Source organism: Neurospora tetrasperma (genome assembly GCF_000213175.1).
Source record: "Neurospora tetrasperma FGSC 2508 unplaced genomic scaffold NEUTE1scaffold_5, whole genome shotgun sequence".
Lineage (NCBI taxonomy): Eukaryota > Fungi > Ascomycota > Sordariomycetes > Sordariales > Sordariaceae > Neurospora > Neurospora tetrasperma.
Window position 1 is genome coordinate 3,560,391 of NW_009799103.1, and position 25,229 is coordinate 3,585,619.

At 53.5% G+C, this 25,229-nt stretch overlaps 4 protein-coding genes across 4 annotated transcripts; 3 read left to right on the forward strand and 1 right to left on the reverse strand.

Moving 5' to 3' along the window:
- Positions 1-2,191: 2,191 nt before the first annotated feature.
- Positions 2,192-6,877, reverse strand: NEUTE1DRAFT_124227 (uncharacterized protein; the record flags this gene model as incomplete). Its single annotated transcript, XM_009855382.1, has 3 exons — positions 2,192-2,590; positions 2,658-6,066; positions 6,133-6,877. 3 exons carry the CDS (start codon positions 6,875-6,877, stop codon positions 2,257-2,259), a joined length of 4,488 nt encoding a protein of 1,495 aa, XP_009853684.1.
- Positions 6,878-8,689: 1,812 nt separating this feature from the next.
- On the forward strand, positions 8,690-17,159 carry NEUTE1DRAFT_67967 (uncharacterized protein; the record flags this gene model as incomplete). Its single annotated transcript, XM_009855383.1, has 3 exons — positions 8,690-8,846; positions 8,951-16,314; positions 16,408-17,159. 3 exons carry the CDS (start codon positions 8,690-8,692, stop codon positions 16,960-16,962), a joined length of 8,076 nt encoding a protein of 2,691 aa, XP_009853685.1.
- Positions 17,160-19,057: 1,898 nt separating this feature from the next.
- Positions 19,058-20,846, forward strand: NEUTE1DRAFT_95875 (60S ribosomal protein L19; the record flags this gene model as incomplete). The annotated part of the gene is made up of 4 exons (XM_009855384.1): positions 19,058-19,124; positions 19,447-19,716; positions 19,950-20,100; positions 20,172-20,846. Coding segments are annotated over 4 exons (579 nt in total).
- Positions 20,847-22,623: 1,777 nt separating this feature from the next.
- Positions 22,624-25,063, forward strand: NEUTE1DRAFT_67972 (uncharacterized protein; the record flags this gene model as incomplete). Its single annotated transcript, XM_009855385.1, has 4 exons — positions 22,624-22,830; positions 23,032-23,125; positions 23,185-23,322; positions 23,387-25,063. 4 exons carry the CDS (start codon positions 22,624-22,626, stop codon positions 24,532-24,534), a joined length of 1,587 nt encoding a protein of 528 aa, XP_009853687.1.
- Between the last annotated feature and the right edge of the window lie 166 nt (positions 25,064-25,229).

Sequence of the window (25,229 nt, forward strand, 5' to 3'; positions counted from 1 at the left end):
ACCACAAACCCGTCCAACCCTACAGCACGTAAGACTGGAAGCTAGGTAGGTAGGTGGTGCGATGTGGTGGCCTTGAGGAGCTGGAGCTCGGTGGCCAAAAGTGAGGGAGGGTGTGGTGAGAAAACACATATGTCAAGGTCAGCAAGAAAGTGAGGAAAAACCGGGAATTTGGATACCTGGTTGGTGAGACTCGAAATCGCACACAATTAACGAATTGGAGGCCCGGCGGCGGCGGCCTGACGACCTACGAACGGCTCGGCTCACTCCGTTCTACCATTTGTGCGGACTGCCGGGAAACTGCGCCCCGCAGGTGCATCTGGGCTGCTGCATCGCGGCTGCCGTCGCACGAAGAAAGAAGGCAGTTCAGTCAAGGATGAAGGCTTCGCTCGCTTGCTTTTCTTCGTGATTCGATCGCCCAAGCGGTAGGTAGATTTAGAACAGGCGCGCCAAGTCCGGGGCTGAAAATAGCGGCAAATTTCTTCATGATGTTGTTGTTGTGAAACGATACCGATAAACATCCAAATAAAACATGCCGTCATATGAAATGGGCAAATCTCCGCCTCTAGTCTACCATATTATCTCGGTGATCTCGAATGACCGACTTGATGATTGTCGAAAGAGCAAGGCCACCAACCACAGCCTGGTACAATAACCGATCAACTCCATCGTCCTACCCCGTCCTACAATCTACCTAACCATCACCATCATCAACACCATCAATTCGACCATGAGGCCAGCCACTCACAGCCTCGAAGCCCAAGTCCCGTCCGCTCCAGTCTAGACCAACGCCGCAAAACCTTGTGAGCTGACGACATCATTGCACTACCGTGTCCCCCATCGGTCGGCTCTTTTTCGCCTTTCTAATGTGCTGCTGTGCTGCTGTGCAACTACCGCAATATGTGCCCGTCTACGTGGTGAGAGGTTACACGATGTCTCTGCTTCTTTGGATACCTTCACTTATCGTAAACCTTACCTCTACGTTAGGGTATTGGTGGCAAATTGGAAGTTGATCGTAGGTAGTTGTTCATAAGGCTGGCTGGCTGACTGGCTGGCTGTAAATGATGCCTTCATTTCCTTCCCTTCCCTCCCCTCCGAACATTGCTCTCACTTCACTTCCTACTTCTGAGGAGAATGAGATCTGAGCTGAATGAGCATACCTAGTAACAAGTGGAAACACGGTCATTGAAGCGACTGAATCTTGCGCCAAGAACGAACAAACACCCGGTTGCGAAGAAAAATGCCTGCTTCTGCTCCAAAGCTTCAAAACCGGACCTCAGGTGTCCAAGTTCATATAACCATCCCAACAGATCATCATCATACACCACATTACACCACATAAAGCCATGTAGTTGTTAACAAGACCGAGTAAACCCCTGATTGGACGGACACCCCTTTCAAAAGCACAAGAAGAGGGCCGAATACATGGCGTACATACCTCTACCGAGTAGTCTAGAGTAGAGAGTTATTTATAGACAACAAGAACTGTGTATACCGATTATGATAGGTCCACACTGGAATTTGAAGCTCAAGCTCGACGGAGGGACGGAGGAGGGTTACACAATATGTCATTGAGGCTGATTTTGTTGATACCTATACCCAAGAGCAAGACGAGGTGTCAAAAGAGATAACGAGTGCGTCGATCAGTAAACTGTTCATCATTTCGAGCAACGTAACTCTCTTGGGTTGACCTGGTATGCTTGTTGCGTGAGGTAGGTACGTGGGTACAAGCCACTTCGTCAACGTATAACCACCAAGGGTACCTACTTCCATGCCGATGATAACTTTGAGGGGTTCCCTCGTTTGATTTGATTTGATTTGATTTGATTTGATATAGCTCAAAGACCCAATTGAATCTGATATGGCTTGATAGCTCAGCTGAATTTGATATAGCTCTATAGCGCGGTTGCCTTCTACACGACAGGTTCAGCCAGCGAGGCTTTCCTCATCTTAAGATATAGCCGCATGATACCATCAAAGTATCCCAGTCAACTTTTCCCCTCAAGCGCCTTGGACTTTTTGGTCCATATCTTCCTCTATAGGTAACTTGTACAGTGATATCCACCATATGTCCATATGATGTGGAATGGAGTTCTAGTATGACCATATGACCATCCATCCACGTGTAGGTATCCGAGATACTTTTGCCAAAATGGTGTGACAAATCAAGCTGAAAGCAACAAGACAGCAACATGAATCCCCTGTCTCCAGTCATTTTTCAGACCCTCCTCACTCTCAAGCCTGGCTGGCGGCTTGTGTCTAAGCAGCAACCGTAACACTCGAAGCTGTAGCCGCCGCCTTCTCCCTCTGCTCCATCGCAATCGTAAAAATGCGCTGCCAAACTTCCAGCCAGCGCTCATGCTGCGCCGTCGGCAGCTTGCCAGGGTTCTTGAAGCTGCGCGCCATCACCTCCTTGAGTCGGGTCCTCAGCATCTTGACCACCAGCATCGTCTTCCAATCGGACACGGCAAAGCGGGCACGGTTACCGTCGAGCACGAGCACGCCCGAGTACATGTCAGCGCGGACGTCACCGCAGAGGAGGGCAACCGCGAATGGGTCCACGGCGGTGGTCTCGTGGGCGTTGTAGACGCTTCTGTTATCCAGTAAGTTAGCATCTGATAAGTATGGAGGTCAAGAGAGAAGAGGATGATGCAACGTACCCTTTGGTTTGCATGATATTATAATAACTCAACCACCGCAGCTCGTTATGGCCCTTGTTCACACTGCTAGGATGCAAGCTAATGTTCTGGTTGTTGCCCACGTTGCGCAGGCCCTTGCTGCCGGGCACATCCCTCACCAGGAGCTTGGGGTAGAAACTCCACGCGATTACCGACTGAGCAATCAGCTCATTGTCGCTGTTAATATTGACCCGCTGAGGGACCTCATAGAAGGCTTGGTACCGACGCTTTCCACCAAACCGGAGCCTGTTAAGCACCTGTCTCTCTTCAGTCGTAAGCTGCAGGAAGCCAGAGTCGGCAACCGACACGAGAAGTTGGCCCTTGAGATCCTCAATGTTCGCCAGCGTCTGGGGCGAGAGGAAGTTCTTCCGGCAGTACTGAAACTCGGCGCCACCGCTGGTCGACGACTGACAAACACGCTTCCAAGACTGGTATGCGTTGTAAACGGTCAGAAGGTCAGAGTCACCCTTGCGGAATCCCATCCGGACGGTGTTGGCTTGTTGACGCTGTCCAAACGGCGCAACAAAGGGGGACTTGGACGAAAGAATGGCGGCCACGGTAATGGCCATATCAAGACACTTGAAGATGGCGCCGAGAAGGATGAGCTTGCCCAGGAACACGTCGAGCGGTAAGCGGGCCAGCTGAATACCGAGCGGCGTGAGCTCCTCCGATGAGGCGGTAAGGGCACGAACATCGACAAGGGCATCAATGGCACGGCGAATGTTCTTTGCCGAAGGTGGGTCGAGCGCCTCACCCAAAGTCTCTTCAATACCACCAATCTTGCAAATCTTGACGCGAATAGCGAGATCCTGCAGTGAAAGACGCAGCATTTCGGGAGTTTGCTGGTCGCTCATGATGTTGTCATGGCGGTGCTTGGTGAACATGTGGAAGCAAAGACCCTCCTGGACACGACCGGCACGACCACGACGCTGCTTGGCGTTGGCACGCGAGATGAAGGTATCAATCAGTCGGGACAATTGTCGCCTTTCGTCGAATCTCATCTCACGATGCTTACCAGTGTCAATGACGCAGGTGACATCGGGAATGGTAATACCCGTCTCGGCAATGTTGGTAGCCAAGACAATTTTCCTCATACCGGGAGGAGGAACGAGGAAGGCGGCTTCCTGGTCCTCGGTAGCAATGGTAGAATGCAACGGGTACACCAGCCAGTGATCAGCAAAGGCTTTGTCACCGAGCAGCATGTCGTTGAGTGTCCGGATCTCAGCGATACCAGGCAAGAAGACCAGAATGGCTTTGCTGAAATCGACATAGTCAGGATGAGTGGCAATCGTAGTGATCAGCTGGACGATCAGGTCAAAGTCGATCTGATACTCGTCCATTTGCGCCAGCGTATTGCGAGTTCTGGCAGAGTAGTTCCTGAGCGACTGGATCAGCTCAGGTTTGGAAGACGTGTCAACCTCGGCATCCGCCTCGTCATCAAGCTCAGTAAGCTTCGATGCGACGGGATTCCGCTGATCGAGGGTATAACCCGTCAACTCAACGGCATCTTCCAAGTAGGCCACCTTGACGGGGAAGGTTCGGCCGGGAACGTTCAGAACTGGTGCTCCGCCCAGGTAGTTGGAGAAGCGCTCGGCATCCACGGTGGCTGACATGAGAACCACCTTGAGATCCTTTCTCCGAGCGAGCAACTTCTTGAGCACGATCAAGAGGAAGTCACTGTCGATGGAACGTTCATGCACTTCATCGAGAACCAGATGGGTGATCTCGTTGAGGTCATTAGAGCCCTCCAACATACGCATAACAATACCCGTGGTAGCGTAGACAAGGCGAGTTTCCCTCGAGGTGTTTGCCTCAAGACGGATCGAATAACCCACCAGAGACCGAGGTGTACCAAGGTCACCTCTACCTTCGCCAATTTCCTCGCTGACTCTCTTGGCCAAAGAGAGAGCCGAAATACGACGAGGTTCCGTGCAGTAAATCTTGCAGTTTCTGCCCTTCATGAGCTGATCCTCCAGCAGGAAAGAGGGGACCTGTGTACTCTTTCCGCAACCAGTCTCTCCGCAAATGATCACCACCTGTTCTCTCTCGACAGTGTCGACAACCTGTTGCCGGAACTGCCACATGGGAAGCTGCATGCGAGACGCCAGCATTTGCTGGAACCTAGGCGTGCTGGCCTTTTGCAACCAGATTCTCTGGTAATACTCGGGGTCCTGGGCGTTGCGCTTTGCCCGCTCATGGTCCGATTCCGAGTCTGTCTGAGTCCGGGACTGGCCACGACCCTTGAAAGCACCCTGAATAATGACACCGTCCTCCAGTTCCTGGTCCATCCGCTTCCGAACCAGATCACGCAAGTGTTTCACGACCGCGCGGTCTGCCTCGTCAGCCTTGCTCTTCCGGGCTTCGGCCATTTCTGACCAAAGATCCTTCCAGGCGACAGGCAGCCTCATGGCCACCTTTTCTTCCTTGGCTGAAGAGCTAAAAATGAGGAACAAGGCGATAGTGGCAATGTATGCCTCGGACTGCTTCGCATCAGGCGTGGCGATGGACACCATCTTGAACACAAACTGCGTGGGCGCCGTGAAGACCTCGATGTCATCCGAATCCGGAGGAGCGGGGATCTCCTGGGGCTTGGACCAGAGAATCTTGACGGCATGTCTGCTGGCAAAGGAAACGTCCGACAAAACATGATACGAGATCTTGACAGCATTGTCCCTAGACCGACAAGCCTCCTCTAGCGCACGCATGGGGCTCACGCCAGTCCACTTTCCAAAGTCCCTGATCTGAATCCTGGAACCATCGGCATTGTTCATGACCGTGTTTGTCTTTCCGGTGGTGGGATCAACCTCATTTACGGGAAGGCTGGCAAACAGACCGGCAAGAGCCTCGTCATCATCCTCGGGGTTCTCGGCAAGAAGTTCTGCGGCCATGCGCTCCGCTTCAGCAGCAATATCGTCCACCTCGGTTGACGCAGGCGTTTCCTCTTGGGCCTGTTTCTTTTCCTCTTGTTCCTCCTCCACTTGCTTCTTCTTGTTGGCCGCATAGTCCTTTTCCAAGTCGATCTTCTTGTCTCTCCATTGTTGCTCGGCAACATACTTGTCAAACAAGATATCCTTTTCGACTCGCTCGATCTTGGCCAGCAGAAGGGCCTCTTCTGGATCACTCGGGTTTGCCTCGGCCTTGCCCTTCTTGCCCTTTGCGGTGTCCAGGCGGGGGCGTTGGATTTCGAACAGTTTGGTCTTGGTTTCCAGGTAGAAGGGGAGCAATTGATCGGGCTCAATGTACTCGTCAAAAACCACCTTTGATCGTTTCGGAGAAGGGGCTCGGGATGACCGGGAGGTTTGATTGTTCTTGGCCTTCTTGCCGCGCGGGCCTAGCTCGGGAAGTTGAGGGGTGACTGCGCCGGACGGGAGAGGTGTTTCCGAGGGGGTGTCTGCAGCAGGAAATTTGTTAGATCAATAACAGGAGAGAGGGTGCGGATGTGTTGGTGTCCACGTACCTATCTGGGACTTCTTTGCGCGACCACTGTAATCAGGGAGCTCCTCCTTGGAACACTCTCTTGCTAGCCAATCCAGCACTTCGTCGAGACCCCAGACGGAATCGCTCTTAACCGTGGAGGAAATATTGGGAGCAATGTCCAAGGCAAACTGTAGTGCGGGCTGGATCCTTTCTTGTGGGAAATCGGCGCCCTCGAGAGTCTGTTGGAGGGTCCATAGCTTGATGATGAGGTCTTCCTCTGGGGGCAATCTGCTAGTTGCGCCCTCGGAGGTAAGACTGGAAGCAGCAAAGCGACTTTCGGCCTGGATCAGGTCCAGGACATGGTCCATCAAGTCTTGAGGCAGCCACTTTTTCGCATTGACGGAATCGGCCTGGCCTCGTAGCAGACGTCTGTCGGTTTCGAGACGGGTCTTTTGGCGCAGCGCATCTCGGCGCACCTTGGGCGCATATTTCTCGACCAACAACTGTAACTCGGACTCTTCCAGCTGGCGCTCGAACTCTTCTGGGCTCAAGGTCTTTTCTGGGGCAGCCTTGGCGGCCTCTGTGGGAGCGGTCGTTCCGTTGGTCGCGGGGGCATCTTTGGATGCTTGGACATTGTTCTTGGTGGTATCGTTGTTGTTGCTGTTGTTGGGTTTTGGTGGCACAACGTCTTCGGCGGCCTCTCTCGGCTTGGAAGGAAGGGACGTGGTAGCAAAACCACGGGCTGGGTTGGCCGCGGGCTTCTTGGACTTTTTCTTGCCAGCCATGGTGCTGCCGTACTCGGTATGGTCTCTTTCGGGTCTCCTTGTAAGGTGTAGGCAGGTATAGGTACGCAAAGGCGTTTGTGTAGAGGTAGTTCAGTTGGATATCAAAGGCGGCGGTGGTGGTAAGCCGAAGGGGCCCGGTCGATAAAAGATGCAACAGTCGTAGAGATGGCCCAAATAGTAGTTGGTTTTACTATGCAAGGAGAGAGAGGGTCAGGTAGCGCGACAGCCCGGAGGACAACGGCATGAGAAGAACTGGAGCCCTGGGGGGCAAGATGGGCAAGTGGAGGTTTCCTTTCAGTTCTTTGCTGTTTCGGCTTTGGGGACTCGGAGTCGCCCCAGCCTCGGTTCGGGATGAGGTACCTCTCTCTCTATTCTAGAGGCGGACCTTAACGATGGACGCTCTGCGCAAGGGCCTGGCGTTTGCGAGGGGTGTATTGGAGTGACTCGGGAAACTGAAGTTGCTGATATATGTAGTCTTCAGTCTTGAACCCGAATCTGTGGTGATCTGGCGATCTGGCGATATTCAGGTGGTGAGCCCAACCTGACGTTGAAGCTGTCGTCTTGTACTGTTTGGGTTGTTGTGATACTTGACACAAAGTACCGACTGTGCTTGATTGAAAAAGTGACAGCGACGAGAGACAACTGAATCAGTCACTGTCCACAACCCAGTGGTTGTTCCCCAGTCCCGCTGTCGTCAGCCCACTGTGGGAGCTTAGGTAGTAGTGTAGGTTCCTCCTGGGCCCTGGCTGACAGTGGCTGGGCAGAAAAACATCGACCGCCTGCAGTTTTCAGAGAGCTGACCCCGCTATGTCCATCACTCAGACAGCGGCCTGTTGGAGTGAGTGAGATAATCTGACAGTGTTCAAGTAGTGTACTTCGGCGTGTGTTTGACAAGGAAGAGGAGTGTCCCCCTCTGCAAGAAATTGGGTTAGATTAGCCCAAATGAGCAACCAGCTTTAAATTGAGCTTAGCATCAGATCTTTGACGGATTAAATTATCCCTTGCTTTGTGAGCTGTTGTTGTGATGGTGGGAGCTTGAGCCTCACTTGCTTGGTCGTGTCGAAAGTTCAGTTGACTTCAGTTAGGTTGTCTTGGTACACAGACAAGATGGCAAAAGAGGAAGGTCGGATAGTGGCAATAAGCGACGGGACGGAATGCTCTAGTAAAAGCTTCTTCGCTGAAAAGAAAGGACGACAGGGGACTCTGCCGCTGAGACGAAATCCATGGCCAAAGTGGAAGTGGGGTCCCCTCAATATTTTCTGGGGCAGGCCACCTGCAAAAGTGGAAACCCCAATCGCATCGCAGACTGCAGTGTTTGGTGGGTGGAGGACGGGACTGGAGCCGCCCTCACCACCAACGGAAAACAGTTCTACGCTACGTCGTGGGTTGTAGATTGGAGCTCTGCCAACGACTGCCTCTTCCAGACCTTTTTTGACAGGTACCTGCCTACCTCTCTACCTACCTCTACCACCACCACCACACCTTCATACCTACCTCTACATTCTTTGGTCAGGTACCAACTACCCACTTCAACACCGACCGGGCACTACGACCTCCCGCGGGCCAGCAAAAGAAGAGGAGCGACACTCGTTCATAACTCCGGTCCGGTCCAGTCCATTGTGTCGTGTGTGTCGACCACATCGATCCTCAAGGGAAACGACGAGACAGAGGTTTACGCTGCGCCAACCCTCGACGACGAGCTACTACTCATCTACCCTCCCGAGTCCGAGCTGCCCGACCATGTTCCGTTAAGCCTCGACCCCCACATTAGAGACTTCAACAAATAATACTTACCTCTACCCACCCGACATCATGTCTGAAGACGCCGCCTCGCCCGCCGCCGCGAGCACCCCCAGCAATGCGCCCGCCGACTTTGATCTCGTAGCCGCAAAGGCTGCTCTGACCTCCTCGTCCACCTCGGCGCGGATTTCCCAGTTACGCTCCATCGAGGAGAAGCTGTCCCAAAAATGTAAGAGAGAACTATACCTTTGGCAGCTAGATACTTTTTAGCTACCTTGAGACTTGAAAGATCAACAGGCTAACTCTCTGCTCCTGCGCCCTCTCTCCCACCAGCCCTCGACCGACCAACAACTCTCGCCGTCCTCAAGGTTCTCTTCTGGACCCACGACTTTTACCACGATCGCCCTTCTCGTGCCGCCGTCCAGAAATGCTTGGTAGCGCTCGCCCAGAACGGAGAGCCCGAGATTCTTACGCCTCTGGTCGCCGCCATCGGTCAGGAAATCAAAAAGGGTGCCATTGCGCCTGGCAGCGCCTTTACCTTGGTCGAATGGTGCAGCCTGTTGGTTCAGAACTTGGCCAGTACTCCCATGTGGGAAAAGTTTGGAAAGGATCTCACCCTGTCCCTTGCTGAGGTGCTGGAAAAGTGCTGCCAGCCTACTTCCAGGGGAACCGTCAGCAAGTCCGCCCTCGTCATTACCCGCCGCGGCTTGAGGAAACTGGCGGCTGGAGATGACAGGGAAAAGGTCATTGAGGAGGCTGTCAAGGCCCTTGCTGCCAAGGGAACCCAGCCTACGGCCAAGTATGCCGTCCTGCTCGGTGTCATTGCTGGTGTCTGCTCCAGGAAACAGGAAGCCGCCCCCATCATCGAGAAGCTCAAGAGCCAGTACTTTACCTTTTATACCCGCGAAATTGTTGGTTCCAGGACACAGGTCCCCCCACACCAGGCTGCTGCTTTGTCCGATTTCTTCTCGAGCTTCGTCACTCTGGAGGATCTCGACAAGGAGGTCTTCCCGTCGTTGGAGAAGGGTCTGCTCAGAGCCCCTGAGGTGGTGCTCAACGACCTCATCACTCCTCTTGTCGGCGCCCTGCCACAAGACTTTGATCTTTCCGCTGCCCTGCACGGAAGGTTTGTAAAGCCTCTGCTCAACAACGTCAAATCTTCCAATGCCGTCATTCGCAGTGGCGCTGTCACCGTTTTCAAGGGCCTCGCTGCCCGGAGCAAGGACGTTGCCCTTCTTGAAAAGGTGGCTGATGAGGTTCTTAACCCACTAAAGACCGGAAAGCTCGCCTCTGCTGACCACAGAGTACTTCACTCCGAGATGCTTGTTGCCTTGGTGGTGTCTACGGGTATTGCCAACAAGATTGCCAACGGCCTCCCTCTGGTAACAGGAAAGGAAGGTAACGAGGCAGCCTTGAGCGCCGAGACTGTTGCTCTCAACGCCAGCGCAGTCTATCTTTTGAATGCCGGCGAGGAGGTACCAAAGCCTCTTGCTGATGCCTACGTCAAGGGGCTAGGCGAAAAGAAGCTGCCTGTCAGACGCACTTGGATTCTTCGCGCTGGTGATATTCTCTATGCCTTCAACAAGGAGAGCCAAGAAACCCTGCCGGCCAACTTCATCAAGTTCGCCGAGGCTATCGTTACTCCCCTGGGAACTACTTTTGCCGAGGTTGTCGCGAACCCTGCCACTGCTGCTCAGAACGGTACTGTTACCGGCGCTCTTGTTTTTTGCGCTGTCGAGTCGCTGATTCGGAGGGCGGAGAGCTCCACTTTTGAGGCCGTCTACAAGAAGGCCAATATCCAAAAAAACAGCTTGGCCGTTAACCCCAAGCCGTCCTACCTGTTCAACCCCAGGATATACGGCAAGTTTGCCGATGAGGATCTCAAGTGGCTGACAAGCGCCTTGTGTGCTGTTGCGCCTTTCCTCAACGGTGTTGGTCTCCCGGAGAGGGTCGCTTGGGCCCAGGCCTTTATCTACGTGATCAGCTCGGCTGCCACTGGCCCCGAGGTCCGCCGCGATGCCATTGACGCTCTTTCCACCCTCTATGCTCAGTCCTCCGCCAAGGCCGAGGGGCCATCAGCTCTCCTCACCGAAACCATTGTCGAAGGTCTTTGGCACTGGATTGAGGCGACCGAGGCAGCTGACAAGGAAAGTGCGGCGGCTTTGGCCAAGACTGGAACCTCCAACCTCCACCTCGTTCTCAAGGCTATCTGCTTGAAGCCCGAGGAGTACCAGAAGCGTGCTGGTGCGGAGCCTGACAAGACCAAGCTCGAATCCCAAATGTGCTCTCTGCTTGTTCTCGCCAAGTCGCAGCTCATCCCCAGGGCGAGCTGGATCGATCTCTGCTTGAAGGTGGAGACCGATCCTGGTGGGCTTGCCAGGAAGTACGAGCAGCGTTTGCTTGATGAGATCGTCAACAGGACACTCTACGAGCAAAAGGCCGAGGCTGTTAGGCTGGCGGCATACAATGCGGCTGCCGAGCTTGTTTTCGTCGCCCCTGAGACTATGACTCCTCGCATTGTCGACCTCATCCAACAGAACCTCAAGGTCTCTGAGGTCCAGTCCGTTGGCCCTCTCGAGGCGGCCATCTTCCGTACGCCTGAAGGAACCGCCTTCGTCGATGTGCTGGCCAAGAAACAGAACGTCGTTCCCAACAAGAATGATCCCAACTACCACACTCTCAAGTGGGAGGAGGAGCTTCGTGAGCAGATTGCTCAGAAGAAGGGAGTGCAAAAGAAGCTCACAGCGGAAGAAAACGCCAAAGTCAATGCTCAGCTCAAGAAGGAAGCGGAGATCCGCGAGAGCGTTAGGCACGTCGCGGCCAACCTCTTGCGTGGCTTTGGCATTGTCAAGGCTCTCGCTACTGGTCCTCCCACTGATGCCAGCCGCTGGATGGGTCCCGCGGTCAAGGCTACCCTTAGTGTCATCGATGCTGGTGCAACTCTCATCACCGGTGAGGCCGGTCCTCTGGCTTTCATCTCTTGCTCAGAGTGCGTCACGTCTCGTGTTGGCCCTATCCGCCCCTTCATTGGTGTCGCTACCCTCAGGGCGCATAATGTGTCCGCGCTCCCGGAGAACCTTACCGAGGAACCTTTTGACGATCTTATCACTCGTGCTCTCTATCGTCTCAGGTTCGCCGGTGAACAGCGCCCGTTCGATGTTATCTCACTCATTTACATGCTCCCGCTCATCCTCCTCGTCCTCGAGAAGGGTGGCTTCGGTTCCAATGCCGATGATAAGGATGCCACGCTCGTCCTGGCCATCGAGTTCCTTTCCTTCCACACCGATGTCTATGCTGACGAGGCCACCCCACGCGCTGAGATTCTTTCCACGTTGATCACCTCGATGCAAAACTACAACCAGCACTACAAGATCATCAAGGACTGCTTCTCCGACATGGTCCGCTGCATCGCTCCCAACATTTCTGCTGAGGAGATTGCCGTTCTTTCCCGCGGTGCCATTGTGCCTCAGGTCGCCGTTCGCACTGCGGCTCTGCAAGCCATCAGTTCCGATGTTGACATGAGTGAGCTCTCCACCTCGGAAGAGATTTGGCTTGCTTGCCACGACGATGTTCCGGAGAACGCTGACCTTGGTCGTGATATCTGGGAGGAGAGCGAATTCCAGGTCACCGAGGAACTTGCCTTCAAGATGCTGCCCTACTTGGAAAGCAAGGATGGCCAGCTTCGCCGTGCCGCTGCTAAGGGTCTGGCTGAGGCGCTCGGGCAAAACCTCTCAGCCGTCAACCCCATCCTTGAGAAGCTGAGGGAGTCCTACACTGAGCTCGCCAAGCCTCGTCTTCCCGAGCTTGATGAGTTTGGCATGCCCAAGAAGAAGGACCTTTCTGACCCCTGGGAAGCGAGACAAGGCCTTGCCCTAGCCTTCCAGGGTATTGCACCATTGCTCCAGAAGAACCAGCTCGAGCCTTTCTTTGCCTTCCTCATTGACAACGGCCCCTTGGGTGACCAGAACGGTAACGTCAGAGCCCAGATGTTGGAGGCTGCCAATACTGCCATCGAGATTCACGGCAAGTCCATCCTGGACAAGCTCATGAAGACTTTCGAGAAGACCCTTGAGGCTCCCGACAAGGGTACTGCTTTCGCGGATCGTGTCAACGAGGCTGTCATCATTATGTACGGTGCGCTGGCCCGCCATCTGAAGCACGGCGATGCCAAGATCCCTGTGGTTATTGACAGGTTGATTGCCACCCTGAGCACCCCCTCTGAGACTGTCCAGTATGCTATCGCCGAGTGTCTCCCACCTCTTGTCCGCACCTGCGGAGACAAGTCCAACAAGTACATTGAGCAGGTCATTGAGACTTTGATGACTTCCAAGGATTACGCTGTTCAGCGTGGTGCCGCCTACGGTCTTGCCGGTCTTATCCTTGGCCGTGGTGTTAACTCGCTCAAGGAGCACCGTATCTTGATCACTCTCAGAAGTGCCCTCGAGAACAAGAAGGAGGTCAACCAGCGCGAGTCTGCCATGATTGCTTTGGAGCTTCTGTCCACCATCCTAGGCAGACTGTTTGAGCCCTACGTCATCCAGATCGTTCCGCAACTGCTTGCTGGCTTCGGTGATAGCAACCCAAATGTCCGTGAAGCCGCGTTGCATGCTGCCAAGTCTTGCTTTGCCAAGCTCAGCTCCTTCGGTGTCAAAAAGATTCTCCCTACCCTTCTCGATGGTCTTGACGAGGACCAATGGAGATCCAAGAAGGGTGCTTGCGACTTGCTCGGTGCCATGGCCTACCTTGATCCCCAGCAGCTGGCTCAGAGTCTGCCGGAGATCATTCCTCCCCTTACCGCTGTCCTGAACGACAGTCACAAGGAGGTCAGACTTGCCGCCAACAAGAGCTTGAAGAGATTCGGCGAGGTTATCGAGAACCCCGAAATTCACAGCCTTGTCGACATCCTGCTCAAGGCTCTCAGTGACCCTACCAAGTACACCGACGAAGCCTTGGACGCCCTCATTAAGGTTCAGTTCGTCCATTACCTTGATGCCCCCTCGCTGGCTCTTGTCAGCCGTATCCTGCAGCGCGGTCTCGGCGATCGTTCCAACACCAAGCGCAAGGCTGCGCAGGTCATTGGCAGTCTTGCCCATCTCACAGAGCGCAAGGATCTCGTCGCTCACTTGCCTGTTCTCGTTGCCGGTCTTAAGATTGCCATCGTCGACCCCGTGCCGACTACTCGCGCTACCGCCTCCAGAGCCCTCGGATCTTTGGTCGAGAAGTTGGGCGAAGACGCTTTGCCGGACCTCATTCCGGGTCTTATGCAGACCCTCAAGTCCGACACTGGCGCCGGAGACAGACTTGGTTCCGCACAGGCCCTTTCCGAGGTCCTCGCTGGTCTGGGTACTTCCAGACTCGAGGAGACTCTGCCTACCATCCTGCAGAACGTCGAATCCTCCAAGCCTGCTGTTCGCGAGGGTTTCATGTCGCTCTTCATCTTCTTGCCTGTCTGCTTCGGAAACAGCTTCGCCAACTACTTGGCCAAGATCATTCCTCCTATTTTGTCTGGTCTTGCTGATGATGTCGAGACTATCAGAGATACTGCCCTCCGTGCTGGTCGTCTCTTGGTTAAGAACTTTGCCGTTAGAGCTGTCGATCTCTTGCTGCCCGAGCTTGAGCGTGGTCTCGCTGATGACAGCTACCGTATCCGTCTCAGCTCCGTCGAGCTCGTTGGCGATCTGTTGTTCAACCTTACCGGTGTCAAGGTCACCGATGGTGAAGATGAAGAAGAGGATATCGAAACTGTCAAGGAAGCTGGTGCTTCTCTCCGTGAGATCCTCGGAGAGGAGAAGCGCAACAAGGTCCTGTCCTCGCTCTACATCTGCCGTTGCGACACCTCGGGTGCCGTCCGCTCCGCTGCTGTCAGTGTGTGGAAGGCTCTTGTCCACAGTCCTCGCATTCTTAAGGAGCTTGTGCCCACTCTCACTCAGCTCATTATCCGCCGTCTCGGCAGCTCCAACATGGAGCACAAGATTATTGCCAGCAATGCTTTGGGCGAGCTGATAAGGAAGGCTGGCGATGGCGTTCTGGCGACACTCTTGCCCACTCTCGAGGAAGGTCTCCAGACCTCGAGCGATGTTGATGCCAGACAGGGTATCTGCCTTGCCCTCAAGGAGCTCATCGCTTCTGCCTCTCCCGAGGCCCTCGAGGATCACGAGAAGACGCTCATCTCGGTTGTGCGTACCGCGCTTACCGACCGCGACGAAGATGTCAGAGAAGCCGCCGCCGAGGCCTTCGATTCCTTGCAGCAGATTCTCGGCAAGCGTGCGGTCGAAGAGGTTATGCCCTTCCTTCTCACCCTTCTCGCCAATGAGGAGGAGGCTGAGAACGCTCTTGCGGCTCTGCTCACCTTGCTTACCGAGACTACTCGCTCCAACATGATTCTGCCAAACCTCATTCCCAGCCTCATCAAGCCTCCTATTTCTTCTTTCAACGCCAAGGCGTTGGCTTCGTTGTCCAAGGTTGCCGGCGCGGCTATGAACCGTCGCCTGCCCAGCATCATCAACTCGCTTATGGATAACATTATCAACTGCACTGACGATACCCTCCGCGAGGAGCTTGATGAGTCGTTCGACACTGTCATCCTGTCCATTGACGAGTACGACGGTCTCAACATGGTTATGCAGACCTTGCTGCAGCTTCTCAAGCACGACGATCACCGCAGAAGAGCGTCTACCGCGTTCCACCTGTCCAAGTTCTTTGCTTCGGCCGATGTGGACTACTCGCGCTACAACCAGGATATCATCCGCTCTCTCCTGCTCTCGTTCGATGATAGGGACATGGACGTGGTCAAGTCTGCCTGGAGCGCGCTTAGCGAGTTCACCAAGAAGCTTAGGAAGGAAGACATGGAGAACTTGGTCATCTCTACTCGCCAGACTCTTCTTCAGGTCGGCGTTGCCGGCGTCAACCTGCGCGGCTTCGAGCTGCCCAAGGGTATCAACGCCATTCTCCCGATTTTCCTGCAGGGTCTTATGAATGGCTCGGCAGATCAGAGAGTGGCTTCGGCCCTTGCCATCTCGGACATTGTCGACCGGACCAGCGAGGCCTCGCTCAAGCCGTTTGTCACGCAGATTACCGGTCCGCTCATTCGTGTCGTTTCCGAACGCTCTACCGAGGTCAAGTCCGCCATTCTGCTTACCCTCAACAACTTGCTCGAGAAGATGCCTACGGCGCTCAAGCCCTTCCTGCCGCAGCTGCAGCGTACTTTCGCCAAGTCGCTGGCCGACACCTCCAGCGACGTGCTCCGCAGTCGTGCCGCCAAGGCTCTGGGTACTCTTATCAAGTTTACTCCCCGCGTGGATCCTTTGATTGCCGAGCTGGTGACGGGCTCCAAGACTTCCGACGCCGGCGTCAAGACGGCCATGCTCAAGGCCCTGTACGAGGTCATCAGCAAGGCCGGCGCCAACATGGGCGAGGGCTCTCGCACCGCCGTCCTCGGTCTTATTGATACCGAGGCGGACGAGCGCGACGACACCATGACCATCACCTACGCCAAGCTGTTTGGTGCCCTTGTCAAGAACGTCTCGGACGAGGTGGCTGCCCAGCTTCTCAAGAACAGAGTCCTGACCAGGGACTTTAGCAACTCGAGTGTTCTGGCTTTGAACGCCGTCCTGCTGGAGAGCCCTGAGACCCTCTTGGATTCTTCGTTGGTGGATGACTTGCCTGAGCTTTTGTGCCAGGGCATGGCAAGCAAGAACGTGAGTCTTTGTTTTTCCTTCCCACCTCCCTTTCCGTCTCCCCTTCCATCTCCCTCCCCATGCAAGCAAGGACCCTCACTAATTCATCTCTAGACCTTCATAACCGAAAACTTCATTCTCGCCACCGGCAAATACCTCCTGTCCCCCGTGCCCAAATCCTTCGAAGCAACCAAACCCCTCTTCACCACCATCTCCACCCTCCTTCCACCGGGCCAACCGACCGACTCGCGCCGTCTCGCCCTCGTCCTTGTTCGTACACTGGCGCGCACCAACCCCGACCTCGTCCGTCCCCATCTGGCTCTACTCGCCCCGCCCGTCTTCGCCTCGGTGCGCGACATGGTCATCCCCGTCAAGTTGGCCGCCGAAGCCGCTTTCGTCCAGCTTTTCGCGGTGGCGGATGAGGAAAGCAAGGTGTTTGAAAAGTACTTGGAATCTCAAGAAGGAAATATGGCGCCGAACGTCAAGAGGAGCATGCAAGATTACTTTAAGCGCGTGGCACTTCGTTTGGGTGCGCAGGTGCGCGAGCGCAGAGAGGCCGAGGGTGGAACGGGTGGATTGGGATTGAGCAATGATGAGGTGGAGGATGAGAAGGAGTTGATGAGTGTTGGACGGGTGGATGTTGCGGGTGGGGGGGAGATGTTTGATTAGTTTGTGGAAGAAGAAGAAGAAGGAGATGGAGTAGAAAAAGGAAAGCGGAAGGGAAAAGAGGTGAAGGAGGAAAAAAAAAAAGGAAAGCGAAAAGAAAGCCGGATGGGTAAAAAGTGTTTTCTTTATATCTCTCTGCTGTACATTAGATAGAATTGTTGTGAAATAAGCGGTATGAAAAGTAATGTTATGTCTTCTAGCGTGTATTTCGGTTGATGATGCCTGCAAGGTGTTTGGTTGGTTGGATGATCTTGTTCAGGAGGCGGTGGAGGATGATGCCCCTGAGTGAAGCGAAATGCGAAATGGCGGACGGTTATCGTGCGGTCTGATGATCAGCGTCAAGCATACAGCATGCAGTTGAATAAAAGAATTGATAGCTTAAAGCTAGATGTGTACACTACCTTGCGTACGCTACACTTGTTGAAGAAGAAATATGTGATGATTTGGATGGTGTGCTGTTGTGGTTGATGTTGATACATGTGGTTACCTAGCTAATGTACTTGTAGGTAGGTATATAGGTAGGTAGGTAGGTATGAACGGCGCTAACGATGAACGAGGCCAAAAATCGCCTCTATAGTAAGGCATCCCAAGGGGTATGAACATCATCAAGCAGACAGACATCAGAATCACTTCGACCTTTCTTTCTTTTTTTTCTGGGATATTTTCTTTCATTGCATCGTCAATTCCATCATTGCTTTTGTATTCATTCAACACGTTACCCTCTTTCTTCCTCTTATCTATCAAGTTTGTTGCTCCATGCTTACCTACCCACGTACCTTCACACTAAACAATCGTTACGATATACAAACTTCTCTAGTGTACTATGCAGTAGATCATTACTTACTCGTGTCTCTTGTCTCTTGAGTTTCTTATCTCTCGAGTCTATACAATTTCCCAACTACTTTTCCCCCGCAGTGCAGTAGTCCTGTCTACTTACCTGGTAAACTAGCAGGTAGACCTGCGCGTGCTGCAGCGTTCGTTCGTTCGTTCGTCGAATGTTGACACAAGGGATACCTACACCACAACATATAGCATATCATAGCATAAGCATCCGTTAAAGTTACTGGCTGGCAACACGCCCTAATGTGCTTACCTCGGTAGTGTTGTATTTTTTTCCTTTTTTCCCACATGCTTCGTGTATAGTATGGAAAGGCAGATGGCAGTGGAGTTAATTCAGTTGTTGATGTGTTGTGGTTGATAGAGGATGAGGATTGGAAGTTGAAGGGAGTTCACGAGATGCCCTTCAGTTGACAGAGCGACATCGTACTGGCAACACTTGGGTAATGGGAGTTATCCATCCTACCGCTTTGATACATATGGTCGTAGTTATGATTCTCTCACGAAATATCACCGGTGGACCATACATAGGCTCTATATAGTTCGTCAGTATGGCCTTCATTGTTTTTCCTGTCTTCTTTCGGTCTTGGTTCAAGGGGCAAAGCCAGGACATCTAGCAGATGCGTTCTTGAAGAATGTTGTCTTCCGGTAAAGCCAACATGAAAACCAGCAACTCTGATGGCCAGTCGCGCCACTGACATCGGATGTACTACTGCTGGGCGAGCTCCTTTTTATCTTTTTCCGTAAGGCCGGTGGACTGCTGTATCAAACACAATCATAATGAATCATCATGAGACAAATGTGCTGCTGGTCCAATCGCTTCCAGTTGGTCCCGTGATGCCGTATAAGTGGCAGACCAAGTCGCATGCAATCCGCTAACAACAAGTGCTGAGAAGTGCTGCGACACTTGCTAACGGTCTGCACAACGCTACTGATTTTGCCACCCGGACATTAACGACCGGCAAAATTACCGTCACGCCGACACTGCTGTCAGGTTTTGAAAGCAAAGGGAAAGTACGAGGCAATACACGGGCAAAGTGAAGGCACCGGGAGGCGTGGAATGATGTTTGGTGTTTGATGAGTGAATGGCAATTACAGTCACTGCAGTTTCCGCTGCTGCTGCTAGAGTCCGTTCAGTGCACGTGACCCGCCCCGTGACAGCCCTCACTAACCCTCGCCAATGGCAGGCATCGCTGGGTCCCCACCCGGCGAAACCCACAAACTGGTGGTGTGAGAAATTCTAAGATTCCGACCTTCCCCCTCAGCCCGTGGAAATTTCAATCCATCGTCAACCAGACCCGACCATCCACGCAGAAATCCGTCAAGATGTGAGTAGCATCGTCATGCCGTCCCGTTCGTTCGCGAAATGAGAAAAATTGGCTGCCGGGACGAGCATTTTGGCGATTCTGAGGGAGGAATGAAGCCTTTCCAACAAATGAACACAAACGAGGGTTTCTTTGTCGTTTGCGTCAGAATCGCCAAAACTGGTTGTCCCCGGCAGTGCAGTCCATGATGCTCATCACCATCCATCCATCAATCACCACCACCACCACCACGCTGCGCCATCAAAACCGACAAAAGCGACACCATGACCGCAATCCGGACAGTTTCCCAAGATGCAGTTGGCTGACTTTTTTCCGCGACTTTCAGGGTTAACCTGAGGACCCAGAAGCGGCTCGCGTCCTCCGTCTTGGGCGTCGGCCAGCGCAAGATCTGGCTCGACCCCAATGAGGTCTCCGAGATCAGCAACGCCAACTCTCGCCAGACGATCCGCAAGCTCGTTGCCGATGGCCTCATCATCAAGAAGCCCGTCACCATGCACTCGCGCTCCCGTGCGCGTGAGCTCAACCTTGCCCGCCGCATTGGCCGTCACCGCGGCTTCGGTAAGCGCAAGGGTACCGCCGATGCCCGTATGCCCGAGTACGTACAACCCGAACACAAAAAACCCATCATTACGACCAAGACATTTGGCAAGAGGAGGATCATTATCATTATCATTATCATCGCATGGGACGAGTTATGGGAGGCTACGCTTGGGCCTGGTGGAGGACATGATTGAGAGACGGAGATAATGGAGGGTGGCAAATGTCTTGGACCGACAAACTTTTCTTGGGGAATATCTTTTGCTGACGGAGGGATTTCTACGATTACAGGCAGGTTCTGTGGATGCGCCGCCAACGGGTCCTCCGTCGTCTGCTCGTCAAGTACCGTGCTTCCGGCAAGATCGACAAGCACCTCTACCACGAGCTTTACCACCTCGCCAAGGGTAACACCTTCAAGCACAAGCGTGCCCTCGTTGAGCACGTACGTACACCCACCACAACCCGAGCGGAGGAAGGCACTCGGAGGACGGATATTGACGTTTGTTACTGCAGATTCACCGTGCCAAGGCCGAGAAGGCTCGCGAGAAGGCCATCAAGGAGGAGATGGACGCCAAGCGTGCCCGCACCAAGGCCGCTCGCGAGCGCAAGCTCGAGCGCCAGGCTGCCAAGCGCAACGCTCTCGCCGGCGAGGAGGAGGAGTCCAAGTAGATTACTGGGATGATGACGTGAATGGAAGAAGACGGACATATTGGCGGCCTTGCATTCGGAGTAATCGGTTGGGCTTCTTTTTCTGGTCGCAATTCTCTCTACATCTCCAAAATCTACGCGTGGAAATCCGCTTCTGGTCGTCCGGTTTTCCCTAGTTGATGGTGCTTTCACTTCTGTGGGAGGTATTGTTGGTGATACCACACGGGCGACAGCAAAGGATGGTGTTGTGGGCGTTTTGCATGTCGTCTGGCGCATGGCGACAAGAAATGTCAGTCAAAGAACCACGATCTAGCTGCGTTTCCGAGCAGAGATATTCATCAGGCTCTTGATCGCCGCGCGCTCATGGGACAAGAGGCCGAAAGGGACGGGATGCAAGGAGACAATGCGATTACGTCGTTGTTGAGCACAAAGCTGCTGTTCTTTTCAGATTGCTTTCATGTACCGCAGTGCGTGCTTGACTCCATTTGTATGATACCATTTTCCAGTTCACGCCTTCTCCATGGAACCTCGACTCGTGATGTTAAAGAGCTTGCATGCGGTGATGTAATTTCGTGTGTCTGGGTAGAAGCCCGACGCCGACGACCCTCCCTTCGCAGGAAACATCACTTCCATGATGGATGAATGACATCGTCATCGAACTTGCAATGACACGAGGACTGTCTCACCTTCAGATGTGATCTACAAAGCGAAAAGCATGGGAAGAGCATGGGTAGCTTAGCTAAACCACCACAAAATCACGCTCAGCACATCGTGATCCGAGCAGATAGTCAAGCGCGCACGTAGACTACTGTAGCTTCGAACAGCAAGTCCACGATGGCAATTGACAGACATCAAGAGCCATCAACAGCCATCAGATCAGGTCCTTGAACCAGACCAGACCAACCATTCATCCACCCACGTGGCCGGCTTCTCATCTTTATCAACACCTATCTTCCTCCACCAAAACCCCCTCAACGCCAACTATCTATAGGATATATTCAAAAAGAAGTAGAAAAGAGAACAAAGCACAAGGCCTTGCTATGAAACGACCGCCTACAGCGAAAATCGTGCATCAACCAAACCCCTTTTCTTTCTTTTCTCTCTCGAGGAGAAGGAAAAAGTTGGGTCAGAGATTTCCTCAAATTGTCCCCTTTCAGAGTGGTGAGTTTTGCGCCAGGGCATATCAGCGAAATGAATCGTCCCCCTAAGAAGATCCTTTCTTCCGAAAAAGAGAAGATCCTGGAGGAGCAAAAGCGCTGGTGTTCTTAGCGGGCTCATCATACCCAGTTTAGTTGATTGAAGAAGAAAAAGAAGAAGAAGAGATGGGAACAAAAATGGGGGGAGGGGAGGAGGGGTTTTTGAAGCAACCAGGGAACGGAACGGAGAGCAGTGGGGAGGGGGACAAATGGAATTTGTGGGGACTGGGGGGGGGGGGGGAGCAAAGTTGGGGCAAGGGTTTGCTTGTCCCGTCACTGCTGTGAACGAGGGAAGAGGTCGGACTAGATCGGAGGATGGGGAGTGGGGATGATGGTGTGGTAGCGGGTTTGGGTGTGTGAAATGGGGGAGCTAGTTAGGGTGGTATCGTTGGGAAAAGTGCTGGGCTATGGGGGTGGATTTGGCAAGAGCTCGGGGAACAAGCCGGGCTTAAAGGTGTGAGCCTTCGTCATGTTTTTGGTGGGGTAAAGATAGCCGGTCGGTTAGGTTCGGGTGACTCCATGTTTCTGTTTGGACGAATTCAACCTCCGTCGAGTTGTATACTTTAAAGAAAGAGAAAGAGAAAGAGAGAGAGAGAGAGGAGAGGAGAGGTGTGATACGGAATCATCAAGGTTTTCATAGCTTGGCTGTGGTGATGAGATACCTTATGCTATAACTGTAGTATTATCGACCACGACGAAGACAGGTAGCGATAAATAAGTTGACAAGGGCAGCATAGCATAGCATCATCGACCATCACCACCATTACCCGGGTAAGTTGACTAACACCGAGGACTAATTACATAACTCTTTCTTCCCTTGGGAGTCATTTCGAAAAAGAAAAAAGAAAAGTCCAACATCCAAGCGAATCCGTTTTATCCTCGCCCTGGGGTCTAATAAAGTAACAAGAAGTGTCTGTCACTGTGGATTGAATGGGATTGGCTGTGCAGTGAAGGGTACCGACAGTAACTTTCCCATCCCGTCATTTTTCTTGTCGTTGCCGATCCCGTATGTTGCCTCGTCTCATATCATATCCGTATCTAGCCATCTACGTAACATTTGACTGACCTTTTCCTTTTCTAATCTACCATTCAGTCAACAACAACAACAAAAACAAAAAGTCATGTCGAGCTTCCAGAGCACAGCTGCTGTGCGCGCCTGCGCCCGCCGAGCGGCTTCTACCACCTCCGCCGCGACTCTGGCCGCCTCGACGACATGTCGCGCCGCCGCTTCCCGGATACAATTGCAGGGACAGAGGAGCGCAGGGCTGGTACCCAAGAGCTGGACGAGGTTCTCCTCGTCTTCGATTGCCAATGACAATCAGCAAAAGGTGCGCCGCCTTCCTTACCAGACGGAATGGTTGGTGGTATTAGTGGTTGTGGTGATGTCGCTAACCCGGTGCGCAGATGCTCGCCTCCCACTTGCAGACGGCCGATCCCGTCATGTACGATATTATCGAAAAGGTGATCTCCCCAGTGAAGCAATTGTCTGTCGCATGACCGACTAACACCATCTTGTTTGGGCCATGTAGGAGAAGCAAAGACAGAAGCAGTTCATCAACCTTATCCCATCCGAGAACTTCACATCCCAGGCCGTCCTCGATGCGCTAGGAAGCCCCATGCAGAGTACGTTCGGATAGAGAGAGAGAAAATGGGGAGAACAGGAGCTGACATTTGGATAAAAGACAAGTATTCTGAAGGCTATCCGGGAGCGCGTTATTACGGCGGCAACGAGTTCATCGATGCTTCCGAAAGGTTATGCCAGGACAGAGCCCTCGAGACCTTTGGCCTGGATCCCAAGGAATGGGGTGTCAACGTGCAAGGTGAGTATCTCGCTCTACAGCTTCTCTGTTCAAAGAATGCGCCAGGCTAACATGGCCTCTCCAGCGCTGTCCGGTGCTCCTGCGAACCTCTACGTCTACTCGGCCCTCATGGACACCCACGACCGCTTGATGGGCCTCGATCTCCCCCACGGCGGCCATCTTTCGCATGGTTACCAGACTCCCACCAAAAAGATCTCCTTCATCTCCAAGTACTTCGAGACCCTTCCCTACCGTCTCGATGAGAAGACGGGCTACATCGACTACAACAAGCTCGAGGAACTGGCCATCATCTACCGCCCCAAGATCATCGTCGCCGGCGCCTCCGCTTACAGCCGCCTGATCGACTACTCCCGCCTCCGCGAAATTTGCGACAAGGTCAACGCCTACCTCATGGCCGACATGGCCCACATCTCCGGTCTCGTGGCCGCCAAGGTCATGCCCGGCCCCTTCACCCACGCCGACATCGTCACCACCACCAGCCACAAGTCCCTCCGCGGCCCCCGCGGCGCCATGATCTTCTTCCGCCGCGGCGTCCGCCGCACCAATAAGAAGGGCGAGGAGGAGCTGTACAACCTCGAGACCCCCATCAACGCCTCCGTCTTCCCCGGCCACCAAGGCGGGCCCCACAACCACACCATCGCCGCCCTCGCCGTCGCTCTCAAGCAGGCCCAGACGCCCGAGTTCCGCGCCTACCAGAGCCAGGTCCTCGCCAACGCCAAGGCGCTCGCCGCCCGCCTCGGCCAGCCCAAGGACAAGAACGGGCTGGGCTACACCATTGTCAGCGGTGGCACAGACAACCATCTCGTCCTGATCGACCTCAAGCCGCAGGGGATCGACGGCAGCCGCGTCGAGCGCGTGCTGGAACTCGTCGGTGTCGCTGCCAACAAGAATACCGTCCCCGGCGACAAGTCGGCGCTGACGCCCGGCGGTTTGCGCATCGGCACGCCCGCCATGACTACCCGCGGGTTCACGGAAGAGGACTTTGCGCGCGTGGCTGACATAATCGATCGCGCCGTGACCATTGCTGTGCGCATCAACAAGGCGGCCAAGGAGGATGCGGTAAAGAAGGGCAACGAGAAGGCGGCGAACCGCGTCAAGACTTTCATGGATTACTTGGGCAATGGCGAGACGGACCCGGAGATTGTCCAGCTCAGGAGCGAGGTGGAGAGTTGGGTGGGCACGTACCCTTGCCCTTGGGACCAGTCGTCTTAGGGGGTTGACGGACCGGGTGAGGTGCTGACCATGATGGTGGCGAGGTTGAATGAAGGAAGTAATGGGAATGGGAATGCGGTAAGGGCTAGAGGGCCGACGTTGATCGAGTTAATGGGATCCACGGGTATTGTTGAGGGTCCTGGTTCTATTACGTCTATGTCTACATCTCCGCCAGCTTCGAAGAAGGAAAGCGAAGGCAAAGGCGAGAGGCGAGCTTAAAAGGAGCGAATGCTACTAGGGAGGGGAAAAGGCAAAGGAGTGAGTTTAACAGTCACTTCTCTTGCCCGTTTTGTAATTTCTGTTTTCACTTTTTTTTGGTGTGTTTTTTTCGGTCTATTAACTGGCTGGCTATATGGGACTCCATTGGACGGGGTGGGATGGACAGAGATGAGTTCATGTATTTGCATACCTTTTGTGTTTTTCTGTTGTTAGCTGCGCGCGGCCTTTCACTTTAACATTACGGGTACGGCGTCAGTCAGTTGTTGTCGATTTATAAATATCAAAATGGTTTCAGGGTCATCATATACACACACAACTCAATCCTCTTCGAATTGACACGACATGTTGTCTTGGGATAACTCGGAAAATTGCCAGCGTATTATTCTTATGTGTTTCATCTCATCAGACAAACCGTGAATTGGTCAAGTAAAGGTGAGAAAAAGAAAAAAAAGAGAAGAGGAAAAAAAAAGTAAACA